Raw genomic sequence first — 17,838 nt, forward strand, 5'->3', positions numbered from 1 at the left:
AACCAAGAGTTGGTTTTTTGAAAAAATAAACAACATTGACAAACCTCTAGCCAGGCTTCTCAAAAAGAAAAGGGAGAGGACCCAAATAGATAAAATCATGAATGAAAATGGAATTATTACAACCAATCCCTCAGAAATAATCAGGGAATACTATGAAAAATTATATGCCAACAAACTGGACAACCTGGAAGAAATGGACAAATTCCTAAACACCCACACACTTCCAAAACCCAAACAGGAAGAAATAGAAAGCTTGAACAGACCCATAACCAGCGAAAAAATTGATCAGTTATCAAAAATCTCCCAACAAATAAGAGTCCAGTCCCAGATGGCTTCCCAGGGGAATTTTACCAGACATTTAAAGCAGAGATAACACCTATCCTTCTCAAGCTATTCCAAAAAATAGGAAGGGAAGGAAAACTTCCAGACTCATTCTATGAAACCAGAATTAGTTTGATTCCTAAACTAGACAAAGACCCAGTAAAAAAAGAGAACTACAGGCCAACATCCCTGATGAAAATGGATGCAAAAATTCTTAGTAAGATACTAGCAAATCGAAATCAAAAGCATATAAAAAGAATTATTCACCACGATCAAGTGGGATTCATTCCTGGGCTACAGGGCTGGTTCAACATTCGCAAATCAATCAATGTGATACATCACATTAATAAAAGAAAAGAGAAGAACCATATGATCCTGTCAATCGATGCACAAAAAGCATTTGACAAAATTCAGCATCCTTTCTTAATAAAAACCCTCGAGAAAGTCGGGATAGAAGGAACATACTTAAACATCATAAAAGCCATTTATAAGAAGCCCACAGCTAATATCACCCTCAATGGGGAAAAACAGCTTTCTCCCTGAGATCAGGAACACAAAAGGAATGTACACTCTCACTGCTGTTTTTTAACATAGTGTTGGAGGTTCTAGCATCAGCAGTCAGACAACGAATGGAAATCAAAGGTATCAAAATTGGGAAAGATGAAGTCAAGCTTTCGCTTTTTGCAGATGACATGATATTATACATGGAAAACCCAACAGACTCCACCAAAAGTCTGCTAGAACTGATACATGAATTCAGCAAAGTTGCAGGATACAAAATCAATGTACAGAAATCAGTTGCATTCTTATACACTAATAATGAAGCAACAGAAAGACAAATAAAGAAATTGATCTCATTCACAATTGCACCAAGAATCATTAAATACCTAGGAATAAACCTAACCAAAGATATAAAAGATCTGTATGCTGAAAACGATAGAAAGCTTATGAAGGAAATTGAAGAAGATATAAAGAAATGGAAAAACATTCCATGCTCATGGATTGGAAGAATAAATATTGTTAAAATGTCAATACTACCCAAAACTATTTACACATTCAATGCAATCCCAATCAAAATAGCTTCTAGTTCTCGAAGCTAGAACAAGCAATCCTAAAATTCATATGGAACCACAAAAGGCCCCGAATAGCCGAAGTAATGTTGAACAAGAAGACCAAAGCAGGAGGCATCACAATCCCAGACTTTAGCCTCTACTAACAAAGCTATAATCATCAAGACACCATGGTATTGGCACAAAAACAGACACATAGACCAATGACATAGAATAGAAACCCCAGAACTAGACCCACAAAAGTATGACCAACTAATCTTTGACAAAGCAGGAAAGAATATCCAATGGAAAAAAGACAGTCTCTTTAACAAATGGTGCTGGGAGAACTGGACAGCAACATGCAGAAGGTTGAAACTAGACCACTTTCTCACACCATTCACAAAAATAAACTCGAAATGGATAAAGGACCTGAATGTGAGACAGGAAACCATCAAAACCTTAGAGGAGAAAGCAGGAAGAGACCTCTCTGACCTCAGCCGTAGCAATCTCTTACTCGACACATCCCCAAAGGCAAGGGAATTAAAAGCAAAAGTGAATTACTGGGACCTTATGAAGATAAAAAGCTTCTGCAGAGCAAAGGAAACAACCAACAAAACTAAAAGGCAACCAACGGAATGGGAAAAGATATTTGCAAATGACATATCGGACAAAGGGCTAGTATCCAAAATCTATAAAGAGCTCACCAAACTCCACACCTGAAAAACAAATGACCCAGTGAAGAAATGGGCAGAAAACATGAATAGACACTTCTCTAAAGAAGACATCCGGATGGCCAACAGGCACATGAAAAGATGTTCAATGTCGCTCCTCATCAGGAAAATACAAATCAAAACCACACTCAGATATCACCTCACGCCAGTCAGAGTGGCCAAAATGAACAAATCAGGAGACTATAGATGCTGGAGAGGATGTGGAGAAACGGGAACCCTCTTGCACTGTTGGTGGGAATGCAAATTGGTGCAGCCGCTCTGGAAAGCAGTGTGGCGGTTCCTCAGAAAATTAAAAATAGACCTACCCTATGACCCAGCAATAGCACTGCTAGGAATTACCCAAGAGATACAGGAGTACTGATGCATAGGGGCACTTGTACCCCAATGTTTATAGCAGCACTCTCAACAATAGCCAAATTATGGAAAGAGCCTAAATGTCCACCAACTGATGAATGGATAAAGAAATTGTGGTTTATATACACAATGGAGTACTATGTGGCAATGAGAAAGAATGAAATATGGCCTTCTGTAGCAACATGGATCCAACTGGAGAGTGTGATGCTAAGTGAAATAAGCCATACAGAGAAAGACAGATACCATATGTTTTCACTCTTAGGTGGATCCTGAGAAACTTAACAGAAACCCATAGGGGAGGGGAAGGAAAAAAAAGAAAAAAAAGAGGTTAGAGTGGGAGAGAGAGCCAAAGCATAAGAGACTGTTAAAAACTGAGAACAAACTGAGGGTTGATGGGAGGTGGGAGGGAAGGGAGGGCAGGTGATGGGCATTGAAGAGGGCATCTTTTGGGATGAACACTGGGTGTTGTATGGAAGCTAATTTGACAATAAATTTCATATAATAAAAAAAAAATAGCTAAATTATGGAAAGAGCCTAAATGTCCATCAACTGATGAATGGATAAAGAAATTATGGTTTATGTACACAATGGAATACTACATGGCAATGAGAAAGAATGAAATATGGCCCTTTGTAGCAACATGGATGGAACTGGACAGTGTTATGCTAAGTGAAATAAGTCACACAGAGAAGGACAGATTCCATGTTTTCACTATGTGGATCCTGAGAAACTTAACAGAAGATCATGGGGGAGGGGAAGAAAACAAATGGTTTAGAGGGAGGGAGCCAAAACATAATAGACTCCTAAAAACTGAGAACAAATTGAGGGTTTATGGGGGGTAGGAGGGAGGGGCGGGTGGGTGATGGGTATTGAGGGCACCTGTTGGGATGAGCACTGGGTGTTGTATGGAAACCAATTTGACAATAAATTTCATAATTAAAAAAAAAAGTCAACTGTGCCAAATTTGTTAATTCCTATTGTGATGGTAAGTTGCTATCAACAGCATGCTACATAGGTACAGAGCATATATTAAAACCCAAAAAGGCCTTGTGATGTTTGGGTGGCTCGATCAGTTAAGCATCCGACTTTGGTTCAAGTCATGACCTCGTGGTTTGTGAGCTGGAGCCCCACATCTGGCTCTGTGCTAACAGCTGAGAGCTTGGAGCCTGCTTCAAATTCTGTGTCTCCCTCTTTCTTTGCCCTTCCCCTACTCCTACTCTGTCTCTCTCTCAAAAATAAATAAACATTAAAAAAATTTTAAAAACCAAAAAGCCCTCACATACTTAATCTATCTCCCTTCAAGGCACAGATGATATTTTGACAATGACTGAGAAAGTAGTTTTGCTTTTTAAAAAGTCACATTGAACACAGAATATTCTGATAATGGATGTTTAGAAATTTTTCCATTTGTTACATGATTCTATTGCTGAAAATGATGTCTGTCACCAATAAAAATTCATACCTGTAATTTTACATACATGGATGAAAATTTTTTAATATTTAAAAACTTCCAAAGTATGTAAATGGTCTTTAAGTCTGTTATTAAACATAAAAAAGTCAAAATAATAATTTTAATAATGGAGCGAATGACAACACTAGTTAGTATCTTTGTATTTCATGTAATACAAGTATCAATCAGTATTTTCACTAAAAAGTGTTTATAGAGTACAAAATGTTTAAAAACCAGTGAAGTTAAACATTCAAAATATTTCAAATATGGAAATTTGCAAATATAAATCTTCAAATAAAACATAAGTTTATAACACTTTTTTTTAAGTTTATTTATTTATTTTGAAAGAGAGAGAGAGAACAAGTGGAGGAGTGGCAGAAAGAGAGGGGGACAGAGGATCCAAAGCAAGCTCTTTGCTGACAGCAGAGAGCCTGATGCAGGGCTCGAACTCACAAACCGTGAGATAATGACCTGAACCGTAGTCAGACACTTAACCGAGTGAACGACCGAGTCGGGTTTTTTTATATGAAATCTTTTTTATAAGCTGTATAAAAAGCTATAAAAGTTGATAAACTTTTAAATAAACATTTAAAAAAGTTATAATTCTAAAGTAAATTATTAGATAAGACTATATCTAATGTTTCTTTCCCCTTTGCTTCCTTGTACCCTGGTTACTTTCCAAACTGACACTTCTGAAAAAACTGGTCCAGAAGAACTTCAAGACCTTCCTGAAATATTTAATGCCCCTTAAATGGAGTGTTCAGACTAGGTGGGCAGCTCCTCCACTCTGGCCAGAAGCTATGGAGTTGTAGCAGTTTTGAATTCTCCCACAGTTAACTTGGTAGGGATAGTTCTGTCTATTAAGTTCTCCCCTTCCCCAGCAGAGAGATTAACAACCTCTGAAGATGCAACTGTCTTTCCCCCACCTTCTCCAGGTGTGTATATGTTGGGCAGTAAATGCTAGAACTGAGCTGAAAGTAGAGCCCGAATGATGTAAGAAATGAAGGAGGAGAGAGTGGGGGATAATTTGGAGAGAGAACCAAAAAAGGGGAACAAAACTACTGGTTGTTTTCAAATTAACAGTATTAAAAAAACACTAGTATTTTGGACTTTAAAAATAGCATGGGATACTAGAATATACAAAATAGCACTGCAATCACTCAATGTAAGAACTGAGTGACATCAGGGAGGATGAAAATCTACCAAGTAAATTTCAACAAAAACTTCCACATAATTGCTGGATGAGACACAAATAAACTTCAAATCAGTTTGAATTACTGTGTAGCAAAATACTATAAAATATTTTAAAGTAATAGAGCACATTCACTTATTATTGATAATACACATAAGTTTTAATATACTGTTCATAAATAAAATTTAATTATCAAGATTATATCTTATAATTTCTATTTTATGTTTTATAATATACATAATAACGTTCAGAAGTATAAGTACATACTTTGCAAATGAATACCCACACATATGTACACACATACACATATTCAGTCCCATCATTTTTAGATTATTTTATTTTTTAACTGATAAGGGTGGTATGATGAAAAAAGTAAATGTTAATTAACCCCTGGTTGAAAGTTATGGGTTCCTTATTTTAGAATTCTAAGCTTTATTTAGCTGTAAGAACTTCATCAATACCATATGGACACAGAACTTCACCTGAATATTAATTCTCAGGCCTGTGTATCTTAATTAAATATGGTTCTGCTAAGAATGAATTTCAAAATTCTTGAATTCAATGCAATTCAAGCTTTCACATTTTGGTTTAAGAGAATCTGTAAATTGTTTTAATTCTACTGTCCTAAAAACAATTCTTTTAGGGCCACAAAATGAGCAGTAACAGCAATGTGAGGGTTTTTGTTTGTTTTTAGTATCAGCACTGAATTGAGGCTAAAAGAATTAAAAAAAATTTCAAGTTAGAAGCACTTGTATATAAATACTAATATATAGTTCTTCAATTTTTCTCTAGGTTGAAGTAAAATAGTAACACCACCACACTCCATCCTTTCTTCTACCTAGAAAAAGCAGACCCAAAGGGAACATGGTGAATAACTTCAACAAAGAAAGATTAGGAATGTGGGGAATCTGGTTTTCAGTCTGTTTGTTAAGTCTGTTAACAATTCTCTAGTTGTATACCTGCAATTGGTTTCATCACTTTTGCAGTAATTATACCATTGCACTAAATGCCTTTTGACCATATACTTGGATACGTTAAAAATACTGAATAGACAGAGAAAGATGCCAATCCAATTCTTCACACCCTTTCCTCCCAGTAAGACCTACTTGGACTTGACCCTAATGAGCACCAGTCAAACCAACTGGGATACTTCTTTCTTCAGGCTTCTCCAAATAACGTTAATGAGGGAGGAAGGGAAGAAAATAAAGCAGAACTAACTCCAAGGTGACAAATAGCAAGATCAGATATAACATATAGATCTAGGGAAAACAGAAAGATCTAGGAAAAGAAGTGGAAGCAAATCATGTAAGCAGATAGGGATACAACAGAGAAGTCGAGCAAACAAAGACATTTGGAAAAAGAGGAAGGAGGAAAAAATATCTAAGAACAAATATTTCAGAGAATAAAAGGATTCCGATGGGACTAGAAATAAGATCCCATTTAAAGCATTTCTAGCTTAAATAGCATTCTCTTTAAGCATTTAGCAAAAAAGTGTTCCAGTGGGGGGGGGGAAATAGTGGAACATAGGGCGAAGGGTGAGAGAAGTGGACTGAAGAGGGAAAGGAGAGGGAAGAGAGTAGGAGGAAAAAGAAGGAAGAGAGGGAGAGTATAGAAAGTAGTGCTACAACCAGCATGTTGGCCATCTGCTCTATGCTTCTGCTAAATCCCTTGTCCCATCTACTTAACACAGACGGCACGTTCCTCAAAATGTAATTTATGCAGGTCTGGAAACCAATCTTCCTGGGAAAACTACTTTTCTACCTTTTGTTGTACATCTCCATAATCCCAAACTATGAAACTACTAAGGCTCAGTAACCACTTCCAATCACTATTTTTGGGCCAGGATCTACCCTTACAAATAAACTCCTCACTTTGCTTTGTCAGTCCTTCTCTCCCCTAAAACCACAATTATTGCTATTCAGTATTATTGACAGATGAAACAGAAAGAGGCTAGCTTACATGTGTGCAAACTAGTTCACATTCTAAAAATCCAGGGGCCATAGCAACATGTATTGTAAGACATCAGGAATGTTGCTTATTTTGTTTTATTTTTTTAATTTTTAAAGTGTTTTTATATTTTAATTTTTGAGAGAGAGAGAGAGAGAGAGAGACAGAGAGAGACAGAGACAAAGCTTGAGCAGGGGAGGGGCACAGAGAGAAGGAGACACAGAATCTGAAACAAGCTCCATGCTCCAAGCTATCAGCACAGAGCCCCACACAGGGCTTCAACCAGTGAACTACGGGATCATGACCTGAGCTATAGTTGGACGCTTAACTGACTGAGCCACCCAGATGCCCTAGAATGCTGCTTATTTTAAATATCTACTTCTACTCCACTGGCTTACCAGACCTCTTGCAATGTTATCAATTACAAAAATCTAACTTTTAGGTTATGCTTTTGTATTTCCAGGTTTGCCATATTAAAATGCAAATAGCCATAGAAAGATAATAGACTAAATCTCTGACACATTACATTGCTTTCCATTAAAATACCAAACAGAGAACAGATCCCTACAAGAACAGGACAGATAAGTACTGGTAAAAAGGGCTAAGGAAAAGTATGGTTTACCAAGCATTGCCTAAAAGAAAACTCCTGAGTGAATTCTTGCCCTGGGGAACACAGGGCATTCAGAGAAGAGCATGAAAGCTCTAGGCCCTAGGAAAAATGGAAAAGGAAATATTGGTAGAAGAAAACTGAAAAAGGAGAGCTTAAAACAAATTAACCACTTCACAATTTGGTTTCAGGCTGGCTGGACTGTTCAACTCCCAAAGGGCATAATCCCAGAGTCGCAGCACAGTATGAAGCAATCCTGAATACCAGCTCTATCTTGGGTTCCAGAAAGTCTGGGAAAAGCAGGAAAACAATCTCTTAGATGAGTGATTGCCAATGGAATATATCACATATGGCATAGGAGATTTCTAAACCTTTCTGTCCCTCCACCCACATTCCTAACTCCACCCCAAACCAGGTGAAAACTGAAGGGGGAGGAGAGGTGTGTAGAGAGAAAAGTGTACACATGTAGTCTGTAGCCTGCAGATGTTCCTCAAATGATCCAAATGGTAATGCCATGTATTCCTACTCTATGGTGACATGCTTCCTCTGCCATCTAATTAGATCCCACTTCCACCAATGTGATTGGTGAATCGGTTTTAAGAACTCTTTTGAACTGATACATGATTTTGCTTGCCACCTAGTGGAGATAAAATTAATCACAAGCTGAACTGAGGCTAAGTAATCTAAAAGTATCCAATAGTTGTTTGCTATACTCTTGACAGCCTAACATAGTTTCCCAAAGGGTGGCTACATGTAAGGATTTTTAGGTGGCACAAGGATGAATGCTATCTTAACTACTTAATATTTACCACAATGCACGTTAGAATAAAGTATAAACAATACTTAGTATAGATTTTAAAAATATATCTAAATTATATTACACAGGTAATACTATAATGGGACACCATCAAAACTATACAGTGACTCAAAAATGACCAATGTTTTAGAAATAGTTGTCTAAGCTGGTTCTTCTGATAGAAGATAACTTCCCTCAGTATGTCTATTTTTTATGCATATAAGTAATATAATCTTTTTATAGAAATAACAAAGTTTTTAGGTACTCCTACTTTTTTCCTCATCAAATAATAGTTTGTTTTTTTAAAGAGAAATTATTTCACAGGGAAATTATCATTCATTACTGCTAAGTCTCTATAAATATTTGCCTTCCTTAAAACATGCTTACCTATGTAGTTATCCCATGATTGTCAATAGTTGATTCTTTCTCATTTTGACAAGTTTTATTACAGAAAATATATTTCCATTTAATCTACACAGTTAAACAAATTCTCACAGAACTGTCTGAACTCCTGCCAACTTATTGCAATGGAATGCACTTTAGTGACCTATGTTCTATTGTCACAGTGGTCAATTATCATAGAATTTAGAGGTTTTAAGAACATCTTGAGGGGCGCCTGGGTGGCGCAGTCGGTTAAGCGTCCGACTTCAGCCAGGTCATGATCTCGCGGTCCGTGAGTTCGAGCCCCGCGTCAGGCTCTGGGCTGATGGCTCAGAGCCTGGAGCCTGTTTCCGATTCTGTGTCTCCCTCTCTCTCTGCCCCTCCCCCGTTCATGCTCTGTCTCTCTCTGTCCCAAAAATAAATAAACGTAGAAAAAAAAAATTTAAGAACATCTTGAGCATTCAATAAGCATTCATGAGTTCTTGTATTCACTTGATGTTGGAATAAACAAGTGAAAATTGTAAGACTCATTTCATTATCTTCTCTGATGGCTACTATATTTCTCATAAGACAATTTTCACATTGCCATCTCTAGTTTCAAGAAAGACTGAAGAACTAAGTATCTGGATAATAGAAATAGGATTATCAAGACTAGTTTAAACCAATCCTCCTGTATCTCCTGGATTGGAACCTATTGCCACAGTCAACAAAATTAAAATCCTGTTGGCAAGGAATAGGTAGGGTGGTTGAATAGTTGTTGGGTATTTACCACACAGCATCTGCCACACCGCCCACCTCCTAACTTTCTCTCTGAGGAGGCAACCACTCTTACAGTTTACTACTTACTCTTCCAGAGTCACTTATACATATTGTATCATATACAGTTTTTTTAATTTATTTTTACCCAAACTATGGTACTCTATACACACTATTCTTCATTTTTTTGATTTAACAAAGTAAGTTGAAGACTTGTTCCATTTTAATATGTAATAAAGCCACTTCTTTCTTTTTAATGGGGGAAAAATATTCCATTGTATCAATATGCCAAAATTTATTTATTCAGTCCTGTAAAAAAAGACATTTTGATGGTTTTAAATATTTTACTATTATTATAAAATAATGCATTAAACAACCTTGTACATATATTATTTGACATCGTGAGTTCATGCTTACAAGTAGTGAAATTCCTGGGCCACATAAACTTTGGAATTGGCTGCTGGCATTTTGGGGCTGGGGGAAACACTAAATTATGGACTAAAATTAAAGAGCATGACATTGTATTATTGTATTTTAGAATCCTTCCACTGAGTGCAAATTATGCTTTTTCATTATATGTCATATTTTACCAATTCTAACATATATACATTTCTAAAATACGAATGCATCCCATAATCCCATAGACCTTTTAATCACTGTCAGCCAGGTGGCAGTCATAAAAGTAATTATTCCTGATGGTATGACAGGTAACTGTAATTCCTGGTCACTTCACTCATCAAACCATTTAAGGACCATTTAAGAAGAAATATAAGCGATGATATTGCCAGAATACCTTTGGTGACACCTTCTGGTAAGATCAGGAAAGTGCAAGCATCAAAACTAAAAGAAGGTGTCAGTGATTTGAAACAAAATTCTTTCAACAAATACTACATTATTAATGTTCTTTTTTTATTTTTAACGTTTATTTATTTTTGAGACATAGAGAGACAGAGCATGAACGGGGGAGGGTCAGAGAGAGAGGGAGACACAGAATCGGAAACAGGCTCCAGGCTCTGAGCCATCAGCACAGAGGCCGATGCAGGGCTGGAACGCACGGACGGTGAGATCATGACCTGAGCCGAAGTCGGACGCTCAACCGACTGAGCCACCCAGGCGCCCCGACATTATTAATGTTCTTAATGTTACAAAGGACAATTGTGTGTGGGAGGGGAAAAAACCAATTCTGATGACACCAAATTATAAAACTGATTGCAAAGAATCAGATTCGAAATGTGAAGCATTAGTAATATCTTACCTGATACATTTTGCTTATATTTTCATTTTTATAATTGCATAAGAGATATATGATAAAATAACCAAAAATAAAAAAATAAGCTCAAGAATTCTTTCGGTAAATTAAAAAAAAAAAAACATTCTCAGTCCTAAGAGACTATTACATCTGATGTACTGGTAGCAGTTTATCTTAGTATTGTATTACCAAAAAAAAAAAAAAAGAACAGTTCAACTCATAATCAGCATGTCAGATTTGAAAAAAATACTCTGAATCTTACTTTAGATCCCTCAGTAGTATTTTAAAGTTCCTATCGTGCAAATTTTGCACATGTAAATATTACTCATGTATTTTTTCTTTTCTTCCATTACATTTTCTTACTAGAATACTATTCATCTTTGCCTATTTTGTAAACAGCCACTTTACTGAATTCTCTATTTATAATAATTTTTCAGTGAATTCTTTTGGGCTTTCAAGGTATGCAATGAAACAAAATTTAAACTCAAATTGTCTTAAACTATCTGCTGGAATTTAAACTCAGTGAAGATAAAGACTATTTAATTTTACTGTTTTATCTCCAGCACCTAGCATATTACCTTGTACAAAGCAGGTAATCAAAATATATTTGTTAAATGAATTACATAAATGCATCTCACTGTAAATCTTACCCCAACCCCTCCCACAACATAGATGGTAAGCTGAGTCAAAAAAAATCGGATACAAAAGAGGAAATAGTATTCATATTTTTTCTCTCCCACATACAAACATACAGAAGCTATTAAGAAACTGGATATTTTATATTCAAAGGACTGGATATTTTATATTCAAAGCTATACATTTTTGTTATATAATTGGATCTAGTTTAACAAAACCTTAATTGTGAAATAAATGTTTTATTTTAAACACTTACCTTTTGGATCTTAGATCTGATGAATCAAACTGGATATTCATAGGTCCAGGATTTATTTCATGATCTACTTCAGGGATGAGAAGATGCCTAGAATCACTATCCATATTTGCCATTTTTCTTAGCCTCTAAGCACGGATGAAGTCAGTCCTATATAAATCAGAATGGATAAAAAATTAAAAATTATTTTGCTACTAGTAATACATTTGCATGTATAAAGATACTGGAAAAATATAGGAGTTTGCTGATGATACCTTACTTAATGAGGTATATGCCTAAAATATTTTTTTTTTTTTTTTTTTTTTTTTTTTTTTTTTTTTTTTTTTTTTCTGAAATTTATTGACAAATTGGTTTCCATACAACACCCAGTGCTCATCCCAAAAGGTGCCCTCCTCAATACCCATCACCCACCCTCTCCTCCCTCCCACCCCCCATCAACCCTCAGTTTGTTCTCAGTTTTTAACAGTCTCTTATGCTTTGGCTCTCTCCCTTTCTAACCTCTTTTTTTTTTTTTTCCTTCCCCTCCCCCATGGGTTCCTGTTAAGTTTCTCAGGATCCACATAAGAGTGAGACCATATGGTATCTGTCTTTCTCTGTATGGCTTATTTCACTTAGCATCACACTCTCCAGTTCCATCCACGTTGCTACGAAAGGCCATATTTCATTTTTTCTCATTGCCACGTAATATTCCATTGTGTATATAAACCACAATTTCTTTATCCATTCATCAGTTGATGGACATTTAGGCTCTTTCCATAATTTGGCTATTGTTGAGAGTGCTGCTATGAACATTGGGGTACAAGTGGCCCTATGCATCAGTGCTCCTGTATCCCTTGGATAAATTCCTAGCAGTGCTATTGCTGGGTCATAGGGTAGGTCTATTTTTAATTTTCTGAGGAACCTCCACACTGCTTTCCAGAGCGGCTGCACCAATTTGCATTCCCACCAACAGTGCAAGAGGGTTCCCGTTTCTCCACATCCTCTCCAGCATCTATAGTCTCCTGATTTGTTCATTTTGGCCACTCTGACTGGCGTGAGGTGATACCTGAGTGTGGTTTTGATTTGTATTTCCCTGATAAGGAGCGACGCTGAACATCTTTTCATGTGTCTGTTGGCCATCCGGATGTCTTCTTTAGAGAAGTGTCTATTCATGTTTTCTGCCCATTTCTTCACTGGGTTATTTGTTTTTCGGGTGTGGAGTTTGGTGAGCTCTTTATAGATTTTGGATACTAGCCCTTTGTCCGATATGTCATTTGCAAATATCTTTTCCCATTCCGTTGGTTGCCTTTTAGTTTTGTTGGTTGTTTCCTTTGCTGTGCAGAAGCTTTTTATCTTCATAAGGTCCCAGTAATTCACTTTTGCTTTTAATTCCCTTGCCTTTGGGGATGTGTCGAGTAAGAGATTGCTACGGCTGAGGTCAGAGAGGTCTTTTCCTGCTTTCTCCTCTAAGGTTTTGATGGTTTCCTGTCTCACATTTAGGTCCTTTATCCATTTTGAGTTTATTTTTGTGAATGGTGTGAGAAAGTGGTCTAGTTTCAACCTTCTGCATGTTGCTGTCCAGTTCTCCCAGCACCATTTGTTAAAGAGGCTGTCTTTTTTCCATTGGATGTTCTTTCCTGCTTTGTCAAAGATGAGTTGGCCATACGTTTGTGGGTCTAGTTCTGGGGTTTCTATTCTATTCCATTGGTCTATGTGTCTGTTTTGGTGCCAATACCATGCTGTCTTGATGATGACAGCTTTGTAGTAGAGGCTAAAGTCTGGGATTGTGATGCCTCCTGCTTTGGTCTTCTTCTTCAAAATTCCTTTGGCTATTCGGGGCCTTTTGTGGTTCCATATGAATTTTAGGATGGCTTGTTCTAGTTTCGAGAAGAATGCTGGTGCAATTTTGATTGGGATTGCATTGAATGTGTAGATAGCTTTGGGTAGTATTGACATTTTGACAATATTTATTTTTCCAATCCATGAGCAGGGAATGTCTTTCCATTTCTTTAAATCTTCTTCAATTTCCTTCAGAAGCTTTCTATAGTTTTCAGCATACAGATCCTTTACATCTTTGGTTAGATTTATTCCTAGGTATTTTATGCTTCTTGGTGCAATTGTGAATGGGATCAGTTTCTTTATTTGTCTTTCTGTTGCTTCATTGTTAGTGTATAAGAATGCAACTGATTTCTGTACATTGATTTTGTAGCCTGCAACTTTGCTGAATTCCTGTATCAGTTCTAGCAGACTTTTGGTGGAGTCTATCGGATTTTCCATGTATAATATCATGTCATCTGCAAAAAGCGAAAGCTTGACTTCATCTTTGCCAATTTTGATGCCTTTGATTTCCTTTTGTTGTCTGATTGCTGATGCTAGAACTTCCAGCACTATGTTAAACAGCAGCGGTGAGAGTGGGCATCCTTGTCGTGTTCCTGATCTCAGGGAAAAAGCTTTCAGTTTTTCCCCGTTGAGGATGATGTTAGCTGTGGGCTTTTCATAAATGGCTTTTATGATCTTTAAGTATGTTCCTTCTATCCCGACTTTCTCAAGGGTTTTTATCAAGAAAGGGTGCTGGATTTTGTCGAAGGCCTTTTCTGCATCGATTGACAGGATCATATGGTTCTTCTCTCTTTTTTTGTTAATGTGATGTATCACGTTGATTGATTTGCGAATGTTGAACCAGCCCTGCATCCCAGGAATGAATCCCACTTGATCATGGTGAATAATTCTTTTTATATGCCGTTGAATTCGATTTGCTAGTATCTTATTGAGAATTTTTGCATCCATATTCATCAGGGATATTGGCCTGTAGTTCTCTTTTTTTACTGGGTCTCTGTCTGGTTTAGGAATCAAAGTAATACTGGCTTCATAGAATGAGTCTGGAAGTTTTCCTTCCCTTTCTATTTCTTGGAATAGCTTGAGAAGGATAGGTATTATCTCTGCTTTAAACGTCTGGTAGAACTCCCCTGGGAAGCCATCTGGTCCTGGACTCTTATTTGTTGGGAGATTTTTGATAACCGATTCAATTTCTTCGCTGGTTATGGGTCTGTTCAAGCTTTCTATTTCCTCCTGATTGAGTTTTGGAAGCGTGTGGGTGTTCAGGAATTCGTCCATTTCTTCCAGGTTGTCCAATTTGTTGGCATATAAGTTTTCATAGTATTCCCTGATAATTGTTTGTATCTCTGAGGGATTGGTTGTAATAGTTCCATTTTCATTCATGATTTTATCTATTTGGGTCATCTCCCTTTTCTTTTTGAGAAGCCTGGCTAGAGGTTTGTCAATTTTGTTTATTTTTTCAAAAAACCAACTCTTGGTTTCGTTGATCTGCTCTACAGTTTTTTTAGTTTCTATATTGTTTATTTCTGCTCTGATCTTTATTATTTCTCTTCTTCTGCTGGGCTTAGGCTGCCTTTGCTGTTCTGCTTCTAGTTCCTTTAGGTGTGCTGTTAGATTTTGTATTTGGGATTTTTCTTGTTTCTTGAGATAGGCCTGGATTGCAATGTATTTTCCTCTCAGGACTGCCTTTGCTGCGTCCCAAAGCGTTTGGATTGTTGTATTTTCATTTTCGTTTGTTTCCATATATTTTTTAATTTCTTCTCTAATTGCCTGGTTGACCCACTCATTCGTTAGTAGGGTGTTCTTTAACCTCCATGCTTTTGGAGGTTTTCCAGACTTTTTCCTGTGGTTGATTTCAAGCTTCATAGCATTGTGGTCTGAAAGTATGCATGGTATAATTTCAATTCTTGTAAACTTATGAAGGGCTGTTTTGTGACCCAGTATATGATCTATCTTGGAGAATGTTCCATGTGCACTCGAGAAGAAAGTATATTCTGTTGCTTTGGGATGCAGAGTTCTAAATATATCTGTCAAGTCCATCTCATCCAATGTCTCATTCAGGGCCCTTGTTTCTTTATTGACCGTGTGTCTAGTTGATCTATCCATTTCTGTAAGTGGTGTATTAAAGTCCCCTGCAATTACCACATTCTTATCAATAAGGTTGCTTATGTTTATGAGTAATTGTTTTATATATTTGGGGGCTCCGGTATTCGGTGCATAGACATTGATAATTGTTAGCTCTTCCTGATGGATAGACCCTGTAACTATTATATAATGTCCTTCTTCATCTCTTGTTACAGCCTTTAATTTAAAGCCTAGTTTGTCTGATATAAGTATGGCTACTCCAGCTTTCTTTTGGCTTCCAGTCGCATGATAAATAGTTCTCCATCCCCTCACTCTCAATCTAAAGGTGTCCTCAGGTCTAAAATGAGTCTCTTGTAGACAGCAAATAGATGGGTCTTGTTTTTTTATCCATTCTGATACCCTATGTCTTTTGGTTGGCGCATTTAATCCATTTACATTCAGTGTTATTATAGAAAGATACGGGTTTAGAGTCATTGTGATGTCTGTATGTTTTATGCTTGTAGTGATGTCTCTGGGACTTTGTCTCACAGGGTCCCCCTTAGGATCTCTTGTAGGGCTGGTTTAGTGGTGACAAATTCCTTCAGTTTTTGTTTGTTTGGGAAGACCTTTATCTCTCCTTCTATTCTAAATGACAGACTTGCTGGATAAAGGATTCTTGGCTGCATATTTTTTCTGTCTAGCACCCTGAAAATCTCTTGCCAATTCTTTCTGGCCTGCCAAGTTTCAAAAGAGAGATCAGTCACGAGTCTTATAGGTCTCCCTTTATATGTGAGGGCACGTTTACCCCTTGCTGCTTTCAGAATTTTCTCTTTATCCTTGTATTTTGCCAGTTTCACTATGATATGTCGTGCAGAAGATCGATTCCAGTTACGTCTGAAGGGAGTTCTCTGTGCCTCTTGGATTTCAATGCCTTTTTCCTTCCCCAGTTCAGGGAAGTTCTCAGCTATGATTTCTTCAAGTACCCCTTCAGCACCTTTCCCTCTCTCTTCCTCCTCTGGGATACCAATTATGCGTATATTATTTCTTTTTAGTGTATCACTTAATTCTCTAATTTTCCCCTCATACTCCTGGATTTTTTTATCTCTCTTTTTCTCAGCTTCCTCTTTTTCCATAACTTTATCTTCTAGTTCACCTATTCTCTCCTCTGCCTCTTCAAGCCGAGCTGTGGTGGTTTCCATTTTGTTATGCATTTCGTTTAAAGCGTTTTTCAGCTCCTCGTGACTGTTCCTTAGTCCCTTGATCTCTGTAGCAAGAGATTCTCTGCTGTCCTGTATACTGTTTTCAAGCCCAGCGATTAATTTTATGACTATTATTCTAAATTCACTTTCTGTTATATTATTTAAATCCTTTTTGATCAGCTCATTAGCTGTTGTTATTTCCTGGAGATTCTTCTGAGGGGAGTTCTTCCGCTTGGTCATTTTGGATAGTCCCTGGCGTGGTGAGGACCTGCAGGGCACTTCCCCTGTGCTGTGGTGTATACCTGGAGTTGGTGGGCGGGGCCGCAGTCAGACCTGATGTCTGCCCCCAGCCCACCGCTGGGGCCACAGTCAGACTGGTGTGTGCCTTCTCTTCCCCTCTCCTAGGGGCGGGATTCACTGTGGGGTGGTGTGGCTCGTCTGGGCTACTTGCACCCTGCCAGGCTTGTGATGCTGGGGATCTGGCGTATTAGCTGGGGTGGGTAGGCAAGGTGCTCGGGGGCAGGAGGGGCAGGCTTAGATCGCTTCTCCTTAGGTGATCCACTTCAGGAGGGGCCCTGTGGCAGCGGGAGGGAGTCAGATCCGCTGCCGGAGGTTTGGCTCCGCAGAAGCGCAGAGTTGGGTGTTTGCGCGGAGCGAGCAAGTTCCCTGGCAGGAACCGGTTCCCTTTGGGATTTCGGCTGGGGGATGGGCGGGGGAAATGGCGCTGGCGAGCGCCTTTGTTCCCCACCAAACTGAGCTCTGTTGTCAGGGGGCTCAGCAGCTCTCCCTCCCTTTGTCCTCCAGCCTTCCCGCTTTCCGAGCAGAGCTGTTAATTTCTGACCTCCCAGACGCTAAGTCGCGCTTGCTGTCGGAACACAGTCCGCCCGGCCCCTCCGCTTTTGCAAGCCCGACTCGGGGGCTCTGCTTGGCCGGCGAGCCGCCCCTCTGCCCCGGCTCCCTCCCGCCAGTCCGTGGAGCGCGCACCGCCTTGCCGCCCTTCCTACCCTCTTCCGTGGGCCTCTCGTCTGCGTTTGGCTC

At 38.2% G+C, this 17,838-nt stretch overlaps 1 protein-coding gene across 6 annotated transcripts in view; it reads right to left on the minus strand.

Annotated features, from left to right (window-relative positions):
• Window positions 1-17,838, minus strand: part of SLC38A9 (solute carrier family 38 member 9) — a 92,668-nt gene that overhangs the window by 61,296 nt on the left and 13,534 nt on the right. For 4 of the 6 annotated variants that reach the window (XR_007151386.1, XM_047854545.1, XM_047854768.1 and 1 more), the window contains one exon: window positions 11,726-11,872. Coding sequence is in view for 3 of the 6 variants with exons in the window: in XM_047854545.1 (XP_047710501.1) it covers window positions 11,726-11,838 (113 nt within the window). In the remaining 3 variants the exon portion in view is untranslated. Of the gene's footprint in view, window positions 1-8,834; window positions 8,984-11,725; window positions 11,873-17,838 lie in introns of those variants that run through there. The other 2 variants (XM_047854712.1, XM_047854690.1) reach the window with 2 other exon arrangements.

The sequence above is a fragment of the Prionailurus viverrinus genome, chromosome A1, assembly GCF_022837055.1.
Source record: "Prionailurus viverrinus isolate Anna chromosome A1, UM_Priviv_1.0, whole genome shotgun sequence".
Taxonomy (NCBI): Eukaryota; Metazoa; Chordata; class Mammalia; order Carnivora; family Felidae; genus Prionailurus; species Prionailurus viverrinus.